We start from the raw sequence: 10820 nt of genomic DNA on the forward strand, positions 1-10820 counted from the left end.
GTGACAGCAAAGACAACTGTTTATATATTTACTGATATACACCTAAATAACACATATATAAGTTCTATTTAAATATGTGTTGCCTGCTTACAAGATAACTGTTAAGTTTCATTTTAACAATAGGGAGTCTGCTATTTAAATTCTATTTACAGGAAAGACGTCCAGTCTGTAAATATAAATATACGTAAGGACAATGAAAACGCACGATCGGGATAATTGCATTTTAACAAGGAAAATATTTTTCTTATAAACATTTTTTCACAGTTTCATAACACCGAATGCATTGCGGTCATTTAGATACCAAAATTATGAAAATTAATTGCATAGTAAAGAAGTTATTGCGTAATAAAGACAGTACCCCAAAATCAAAAGTAACACTTTTGGCTAATTGTGATAAGATCACAACAGAAAACAGAATGAACCAATTCATTGTTACTTTATGAAATGAAATTATTTAATTTTTTAAACTGTTAATTATTAACTTGTTTTTCACACCTTTCTAGAAAAGTTAGACACAAATGAGCAATTAAAATCTTTATGAAAATGAATATCAAACTATGCCAATGGTCAGTTTTAGAAATCGTAATGTTTTGTCAAAAGCTCCCATGGAAATTGCATGCACACACAATTTTCCCCTATAAAAGGTACTAAATTTGAAAAAACTACTCAGACTTGCTAGCAAATTGTACGCAATGGTTCTACAAAGAAATAACCGCTGGGTCCACGCTTATTACCACGCCATAGACTTGCAAGAATACGCTGGGCAGCCGCCCATGCCCTTTGGCGCTTAAACAGATGGGGCAGCGTTATTTTTTCTGACGAGACCAAAGTAATGGTCGACTCAAGTGACCGAAGACAGCGTGTGTATCACCGCCGTGGTGAAAGGTTCAGGGATAGCTGTGTCGTGGAGGAGGAGCGCAGCAGACGAGCGTCGACTTTGATATGGGCAGGTATAACTGCAAACGACAGGACATATCTTGTTTTCTTGGATCAAGGTGTGGGACGTGGAGGAAGAAGACGCCGCTTAGGATTGAATGCTCAACGGTACATTAATACCGTCCTACAGCCTGTCCTGGTTCCATTCGTTCAGCAGCATCCTAGGACGTTATTCATGCAGGACAACGCAAGACCGCACGTAGCGAGAGTATCCTTGAATTTTCTGCAACAAAACGGGGTACAGCTTCTTGCTAACTGGTCATCCATGTCTGCAGACCTAAACCCAATTGAACACCTTTGGGATCACTTAAAGCAGCGGATTCGGAAGAGACAAAACATTCATGACGTACAAGGACTTCGGGTTGCACTACAGGCCGAATGGCGTCAGATTTCACAGGCGACTATCCGCACCCTAGTAAGGTCCATGAGGCGACGATGTACATCTGTAAGAGACGCTGATGGAGGACATTGTCGTTTCTAAAGATCCCGACGGTGACATTACGAATAGACATTTATGAGTGACTTTGTTTTGGATTTTTATTTTGGTTTTTTGCCTTTGTTAAGTTTGCATTACTGTGATGAAAAAGTGTGATTTTGGGATTTTCACCTTAGGTATTTCGATGGACTGGTGTACATTTGATTTTAAACATTTTGAATTATTTTCAATTGTTAAGTTTGCGTTTTGTAATAAAGTTGTGATATATACCTGATGGAGTCGTTAGTGTTTTGTTTTCATGTAATAAAATGCATATAATGCGGGCGTGCGTTTTCATTGTCCTTAAGTTTATTATACCAATGAGTGTATCTGAACCTAGCTGAATTTACAATATGATAACCAGTGAATATCTGTACTATTTCAAAATTTGAATCAGAAAAGTTATACTTACATGCATGGAAACTATTGGGGTTTTATGTAACTGTTACAGGAGAGACAACAATTTGTTATGACAATTTGCATTTATAGTTTGAGAGCATACCTGAATAGATACTCGCATTGTTTTGTATTTCGTTTAAATAAGCAACAGTTACAACAGTACTGAAGAAATCCCTGGGACGTATAAAACAAGGGACAGACAGACGTACAGATGAATCATTGAAACAAGTGTTCTTTTAAGGTTACTTGCAGTCTAAAAATGATCTAATTTGCTACATTAACGTCAAAAGGCTATCTCATTTGTAAACTTTTGCAGGAGACGACACGGTAATGTCAAATGCTGAACTACAGAAAAGTTTCTGCCTCCAAATGGATTCGGATTCAGGTCATAGGCGAGTGTAATTGATTGTAAACCCATAATATTAAATGATGAACCAGTTAAGACTAATGATTAAGTAGTGCATGAAGATCAAGAACCTAGAAAGACATCATGTACACAAGTGGTGGAGACACATGAACACGATTTTCCAGCGAGTCGGCAGATGACTGAGTAGTAACACACGGGTCAGTAGAGCTTGACGATCAAAAACCCATAGATATTACAGGTCAAACAGTAGTTGCTGAAGTGCAAGAAGATACAGTACCTGTGGTTACGGACAAAACAAAAGCGATGCATAAACAAGCAGTGAGAATTACGATCAAAATTAGACTATCTTGACAGAAAAATCAGTTAGAGAACACAAAGTAGTTCCTGAAATAGGTGACAGATAAACAGATGAAAATGCCTGTAGATCACTAACAGACACCGTTGATACTTAAACTTGAAATGCACGTAGAACCCGAACACAAGACTTAAAAGATGTACAACAAGTAGAGGGAAGACAAATACACATTTTACATGCATATAAAAAGACTGAAATTCAGATACCAGAGTTGACACAACACACGGATGGGCTAGCAGAGAGTGGTGTCAGATACACCAGGAATTCCAGGAAGTATAAAACCAAAACAGTTAACAGATGAACCAGAATGACAGTTGCATCTCATATTATAAAGCCCAAAGAGATGAAAGGTAGTTGTAACACATGGAATCGTAATGCCTGAAGAATTATAGCCTGCAGAATAACATGGGGGGAAAAACGGGACAACATAACACGGTTTGGCGGAAGAAGGCAAAACATTGAAATAGCACACACATCAAGAGAAAAACAAGACACTGAATTTGAACATATCCAAAATAAATAAATCACCGTTATCCCATACTTAAGGTCGTGTGGTGGATAAAGTATGTTATGGAAAAGTATGAAAAACGACCTTACTCACGAAAAATTTGTGAAACATCATATAAACAAAGCTTTGAAAAGAAACAACAACATTTTCACTTAGCTTCAGAGTGTGGTGGATTTTAATTTATAAAGAAAGCATACTTAGAATAAGTAGCACAGATTTATTATAAAACAAATGAAAACATTTTGAATAATCTTTCATACAACATCATGAAAAGGTAAAAAGTAAATATATAAGCAGTATATGGTGATTTGTTAGGACAGCGTATTGAGCTGGTTATTCAATTTTCTTTCTTGTGCTTTAAAGGTGGATAATCAGATTTTGGCCATGTAACGGATTTGTTCGAAACTTTAGCATCTGATCATTTACACTCATTTATGTTCACTTAACACTTAATACAAATTAGATTTTCACTGGAAGTATTTTTAAAATTTCATTTTCCTATCCTGGTTGCCCAACCAAGATAGAGTCATTTTATCATAAGTATAAATTTGATAAACATACTTTGCCTAAGGAAATGTATAAATATTAGACATAATTGTAATATATTTATAAAATATTTGCATTAAAAATTATGTATTTAGATGGAATTCATTAGAATCGCAAGTTTGAAAAATTATTATTACCTCCCTTTGCCTATCTTGGTTGCGCAACCAAGATAGATTGGAAATAAATGAATTCAGAAGCTACACACAGCTTTAAAACTTGCATTTTGGTTCAGATTGTTCAATAGTTGATATGTCTATCAAATGCAAATGCAAAACTAGACATTGTATCGAAATTAAAAGAAATACCCAGCTTTTTATTTACTTTCATATTAAAGGGGAGTAATTACAAACTTTTATAAAAATAATAAAATATACATTTCAAATAGGAATCTAACTCTATGTAATCGGTCTTTTTGTTCCTTAAATAATTCTCTACCAGAATATACAGAAAGTAAAAAATGTCATTAAATGTTGATTAAATGTGATTGACCACCTTTAAAAAGAAGATTAATCGTACTTAAACATTTAATGCTATCTCACTGGACAAATCATGTTGATTCAGCGTTGATGTTAAATTGATACTTGATTACTTGTCATCAACGTTGAATCATTCATGTGTTTCGACCACCATAAGTACTTGCTCGGCAGTCTAAAGGTAATGCTTCGAATGTCAATTCAAAGGTCAATCGTTCGTATCATTGTCAGAATACTTGAACTCTTTGAGATATTCTTGAGTGTCTCCCACCTAACTAAGAGTCCAGTAAACTGGTTCTCCTCAGGAGAAACGGATTTGAGTGTATCAGTGCTAATAACCGTACATGTTCAAGAACTAGAAGACTAGGCTATGTTAGCCAGATTTCTCTCTGTCTCTCTCTCTATCTTTATCTCGCTCTGTGTCAGTACTATATAGTAGAGGATATGAATTTGTCGTGGTGGATGGCTTTCTTTGTATGTAAAGTGTATTTTGTAGAGGATATGAATTTGTCGTGGTGGATGGCTATCTTTGTATGTAAAGTGTATTTAAACGTGTTTATCTTGAAAAGGGCGCTATGTAAATCTGGTATAATATAACGATAAGAATATGTCAATAGTGTTACAGTAAATGACATGTCATCGTGTTATCATTTTATTTACCTGTACAGTCATTATAATTAAATAAATTAGTTTAACAAGATACAGTATTTTTTCCAGTTAATGTCGTTTCAATCTGACATATATTTTTGAATTTCTTTCAAAACTAATCAAAATATTGCTTGACTTTCTAAAAAAGAACGTTTTGTCTAGCTTTTCTGGTAAAATTTCTCTCCTGTAACAGACAGTGTCCTTGACGTAACACTTAATTATTGCAGTTATGAAAAAAAACACGAGATTGTAAACCTTTTTTAAAAAACGTTTTCGCTATTTTTAGTCCGGGACATGTTTCGCATTTGTTGAGCAATTATTCTAATTTTATGTTCAATAAACATAGTAACTGTTCTTAGTTTTCTGTTTAAATGTCACTGCTATGACAAAACGGTATCCTTCTTGTTACACGCATGTCCCTGCTGCAACATTGTAGATATCTTCGATTATAATTTCCACTGTTATCTTCTTATCCCTAAAACCTTGGTACATTTGAACATCAGAGTTTTCCTTTCACAAGAGCACTGGTTGAAATTTGATCCACTGACCGAATTAAAAGTACAATTAATATTTTAACTATGAAATAAATTAGTTTTTTAAATTATCGCCTGAAATACATCGTAGTTTTGTTTTGTGATACATATAGGACGTAGATGTTATTTTTTCTATAAAAATAAATCTGAAACTGTCATATTGTTATGGCCTGTTGTGTTTACTGCATCTTATGATAAAGTATCAGCCACTGATATTATTGTTACAGGAGGGAAAACATGTTGGTTCTGTCTTCAGAATATGTTCTGGTTTGGTAAAACGAAGAGGTATTAAACTTGCATTAAGTTAAATTTACATCGAGATAAGTTCTATTGATTAAATCCACCAGATGAAAGCAACAAATGATGATGGTTAATTTTCTAAAGTTACCAGCTCTAAAATGTTGCAAAAATATAGAATGACTATTAAATGGGTCAGCCGTGTCGTTCCTCTTATAACATAGACTGGCCCGGTTTATAGGTTGGTCAGGGCTACAGATATGTATTGTATTTTGCCATCGAAATATTTCTATAAAATGCTTCTTCCCCTTCCGTTTGGATCCGTCCATGTTTACAAACACGTTTGTTTGTTTTATGGACTGTACTTCAAGCTTCATAGAAAACACTGTGTTGCTTGATTTTGAGACAAAGTTTATAACTCTAAATCAGCTTATGACTCGTTATCAATAGAAACACCTTGAATAATGGAATTTTGCCCATGAACAAACAAGGACATATCCAAGATACGAGGTAAGTCTTCTCTGAAAATCATCAACAGCAATGACAGATAGAAGATATATATGCGTAGTTAGAAAAAATAGTTTAGCAAAGTAATATTATATTTAGTTCACTGATATTTTCAGATATTCACCTGAGAGCGTGTAATGGTAATAAGTAAATGATATTTAACGGAACAAGAAATATTCATTTTTAAATAAAATAAGTAAATTTATGCTATTATTGAAATGAGCTTAATAGTTTTTTATATATAATTAATGATTTCGTAAATTTCAAACAGCATTTTGTTTCTTAGCATGGTGCCTCAAACAGTGTTACGTTCTGTTCAGTTTTGTTCCTTAAAATATCAGTGGCCTAAGATAAGTAGTTTTATTTAAGAAATAATGTATAGAAACCTGTATTTTAACGTAATTAATACACAGAATGAGGCTATACGTCCGTGGAATAATTTCACGAGGTCGTAGCCCGAGTGAATTATTTTGGCGACGTATAACCGAATTTAAGTGTATTAATTAAGGTAAAACACGATTTTGCTCTACATTATTCCGATTTTAATATGCTTTTACTCTAAAACAGTACATAAAATACAGTTAGCACTCTTTCTATTTGTAACAAAATCATTGTCGTCATCGCAGGTTAACGTGACGTCATTTTACCGTAAGCGTGTTATAACAGAAACAAGCATATTAGAATAGTATACACTTTTAAAGACCAACCAATGCTATTAATGCTTGTATGTATTTGCGATTATATTACACGTAAAATTATAGACTTTGGTATATTATTTTCGCCGATAGTCCTTATTTGAGAAAACAAAATAATATGTGTTAAAGTATAAGTATGTAAGTGAGCAGAAGTCTAGGTAAATATTGTATTATAGAGACATTTGTAAAATGTTTGCACGTTTGATAAACCGTAAGTGATGGCGTAACGTTTTTTATCCGGGTGACATAGCATAAAGCTTGGATTCGGCTTACGGAAATGAAAATCTTTTTTTATGAATTAAAGGCAACCCATGAGTAAATTTATCACAGTAGCAACATTACTTTCTTTCTCAAGTTAAAAGTTAAATGATATTAAAACATGTGACACATTAAACAATTCAGAATTAAGAAATAATATATGTCATTTAGTGATTTGGCGCTGAATAAATCATTGTTTGGAGTTCAGATGCGAAGGAATTATATCACGAGGGTGCAGCCTGAGTTATATAATAATACACATCTGAACGACAATGATTTATTCAAGAGCAAATCACTAAATGAGAGATTATTATTTCGATTCTAACACGTTACCAAGGACTTTAAAGTACATCCTTGACGGTATTCATTAAATATTTCCACGTTTTCGTTCGGTTTCTTTTTCTGTGCGCCGCTATGCTGTTTGACGTTAGCCTTCTTTGTTTAATAGGAAAATGAATCGGATCGTGTTAGAATAATGGTTTAAAACCAGCTTCAAATGGGTTGATTACATAATCATGGTCAAATGTCTTAAAAACAAGCACATGAACCCATTAATTTTATTTCACCATATCACCAGAATCACATACTAGGGAGCATGTTGGAAATGTGTTTCTTCAAACACAGCAGGAATGGGCATGTAAAATATGTGCCTTGACTACTGATAATGCCGCAGATATGAAAATTGCTGCACAAACTGCTCAGATACCTATCAATATTGGATGTTTCGCTCATACACATAACCTACCGTATGGAAGGGCTTTGGATCTGAAAGAGGTTCACCAAGTACTGGCTAATATGAGATCCATTGCTTCTTTTATATATAGAAGTACCACTGCATCATCTCTCCTAAGTAAAAACTCTCAGAGAATAAATTGATCATCGATATTAGAACCAGGTGGAACTCTGATTACTCAATGGTGGAAAGATTCTTAGAGCAGCAAGTAGCCATTCTTGCCATACTCACTGGCGACACCATCAAAAAACAACATGAAGCCAAGGTAATCCAGGCAGACAGCATATTGGGTCGAAATGAAGTTCGCCATTGTGAGGACATCTTGAGTATTATGGAACCATTATATCAAGCTACTCTCGCTCTTTCGGCTGATCACTACCCCGCAGTTGGGCTGATGTTACCTCTACTTAAGAAGCTTAAAGGTTTGTACTCTTCAGAGGACAGTGACGCTCTCTTCAAGCAGAAAATAAAGCAAGCTATTCTCAAAGACTTGGAGAAAAGGTACTTAGGTGAACATTTGGTGGAGTATCTTGAAGAGGCAACTGCTCTGGATCCAAGAGTGAAGAGAAAAGCTCCCCCTGCTGCATGGGAAAGACTTTGCGATAAATTGATTTCCATACCTGTGAAGCAGGAATTAATGCATGTGAAACCTGAGCCAGTTGAATCAAGTGCATCTGATCAACCTTCCTTGCCACAATTACCTAAACCACATGCCTCAAGTCAGCCTTAGCTTCCATCAAAAGGTCCCCGACTTAATACAGACAGGAGTTGCTATTGAGGTCAAGACAGAGACTCGTTCCCCTGATAAACAAAGAAAAAAGTCTGCCCTGAGCTTCCTTCTTGATGATGATGATGCACAAATTTCCAAAGTACATCCCCCTCTGTCGAAGCCATAACTAGTCAACAACGAAATTACAATGTACAGAGAAGAGGCTAAATTAGGGTCCGTATCTAACCCCTTAGAGTATTGGAAGATGAATGCACTCAAGTTTTCTTTCTTGTCAAGACTTGTGAAATCTTATTTGTGCAGCACACGAGCAAGTTTTTGTTTTAGGCTTTCAATACATAGAATTATCAATGTCAACGAGCTGGATAGACAGACAGACAGGTAGATATACATCCGTATGTTGATACAGAGAGTTCCAGGAAGCTGCTATCAAACATTTATGTATGCAATATGTATTGTATAAAAATGTATGTACATGTAGAAAAAATCTTTTTCCTCGTTATTCAGATGGTGAAAATCTCTAGACAAATGTTTTATTTGACAACTTTCACCATAATTATCAACTTAAATAGAACGGTGTGTACAGAACAAACACCCGCGGGAAGACTCCTACTAGAGGTTTTTAAAGATAGTATTGGTCAAGATTTTTTTCCAAAAGGGTAAAATGTCTTCTTCTTGGCAGATGTTGTCTATCCGGGGTGTTATATAAACAGGTTATACTGTAATATCAGTAACAGGATCTTTGTTTAAAGAGTAGACACATAGATATTTATGTTTCCATTCAGTCTGAATAAAATCAGAACAACTAAAGCTTAGATACTCAAAACACATTAACAATTGCAAGTATAATAGCGTATATTGGATAGTATATCTCTATTTTTTTTTCTCCTATGGAATGCCAGAGCTGTCTTATGTTTGGTGAACGCGAGGTATCTCCTTTATTTAGAGTAATATCTTCTGAAGATCCTGTTATATCTTGATAGTTACGGTGTTATCATGTTGACTTGCAATGCTATACATGACAGCATTGCAACTCAACATGATAATACGGTAATTAACGAGACATTACAAGACATTACAAGATCTTGAGAAGATACTACTGTAGCTAATGAAGATACACCGTACTCATCTAACATAAGACAGCTCTGGCGTTCCATACTCTCCGGTTACTATTACAGGTTCTGGACATGCAGACAAGGTGGCACAATCATGCAGGATAATGGGATGGTTACATCTGGACCATACACGCGAAATATGTATATGCTGCGGACCATTGTACACAAGAGTATTTTGTCAAATAGACATTTCCGAAAGCAATTCGTTACTTCTACTTTCATGTGATCGAAAATTTTACTAGGAGGACAGAGAAACGAAGTAGTTTTGTATAATTTGCCAACAAGTATGAAACTGAAAAATAGCATTTATTTGTTTATCAACACTGTTGGTACAAAATTTGTGGACGCTTTGTGTTCAGAGAAAAATAAATAGTGCGTTTGCGACCAGCATCCGCGCAGTCTGGTCAGGATCCATGCTGTTTGCTAAATTTTTCTCTAATTGCAATAGGCTTTGAAAGCGAACAGCATGGATCCTTGCCAGACTGCGCGGATGCTGGTCACAAACGCACTTTGCTGGTTTTCACATTGTGCAGCTAATATATTCTACTACAACTCGTTTAAATGGGTCAATCATATTGTACTTACAAGTTAAAGCATAGCAAAAGTTCCTTCTAGGGCACATCTATATAAATATACATGTATAATGATCATCTTGTAAAATTTTGGTTGCAATGTCTGTTTTATACTGCCAAAAATGTCAAGTAACTATTTACGCTAGTTATTTAACATAAATTGTTAAATCCAACAACAAATTAAATCTGTTACCACTTTCAGTTGAGTAAATACAGCAATAAGACATTGACCCGGTTAATACATTACAATTCGATGCGTGAATGTGTTGCGCATAATTAGAGGGTCGCAATTGGGTTTGTTTTCACATATTAACCTTACATTTGAAGGTAACGATAACATTTAGTTGTTTACATTTTGCTGATATATGTCCATCTGTTTGTACATATGTTATGTTCTTCAAGAATGGATGAAATAAAAGAATCAATCAACCATCCTTGGGTTTAGTAATATGTAATCCACGGAACACGTTCAGACAGAGAGTCGCCTCAATTAGGACAGAATAGTTTTAACGTCAGAGGTTATTTCTAAGGTCACGGAGTTTGATTGGCCAGCTTGTAATGACAACAGCTTTCGATATCAGTAGCTCAGTCAAGTGTGACTTACCGAATCATAATGTTCCTTCTCAAATCAAAAAAAGAGAAGGAACAATAAAATATACTGGCCCGGTTTATAGGTTGGTCAGGGCTACGGATATGTGTTGTATATATCTATAAAATGCTTCTTCCACTTCCGTTT

At 35.0% G+C, this 10820-nt stretch overlaps 1 protein-coding gene across 1 annotated transcript; it reads left to right on the forward strand.

Moving 5' to 3' along the window:
• Nucleotides 1-832: 832 nt before the first annotated feature.
• On the forward strand, nucleotides 833-7813 carry LOC128546707 (uncharacterized). The gene is made up of 4 exons (XM_053517968.1): nucleotides 833-1381; nucleotides 5468-5525; nucleotides 6101-6124; nucleotides 7515-7813. Exons 1-4 carry the CDS (start codon nucleotides 833-835, stop codon nucleotides 7811-7813), a joined length of 930 nt encoding a protein of 309 aa, XP_053373943.1.
• Nucleotides 7814-10820: the final 3007 nt, after the last annotated feature.

Source organism: Mercenaria mercenaria, chromosome 11 (genome assembly GCF_021730395.1).
Source record: "Mercenaria mercenaria strain notata chromosome 11, MADL_Memer_1, whole genome shotgun sequence".
NCBI classification, from domain to species: Eukaryota; Metazoa; Mollusca; class Bivalvia; order Venerida; family Veneridae; genus Mercenaria; species Mercenaria mercenaria.

Bases quoted from the DNA above. Each gene is read 5' to 3' on its own strand.
- LOC128546707 (XM_053517968.1), top strand. From the start codon at position 833: ATGGTCGACTCAAGTGACCGAAGACAGCGTGTGTATCACCGCCGTGGT. The intron at 5,526-6,100 runs GTATTAAACTTG...TGATATTTTCAG, and splicing joins TGGTTTGGTAAAACGAAGAG to ATATTCACCTGAGAGCGTGT. The intron at 6,125-7,514 runs GTAATAAGTAAA...CCATATCACCAG, and splicing joins TCACCTGAGAGCGTGTAATG to AATCACATACTAGGGAGCAT.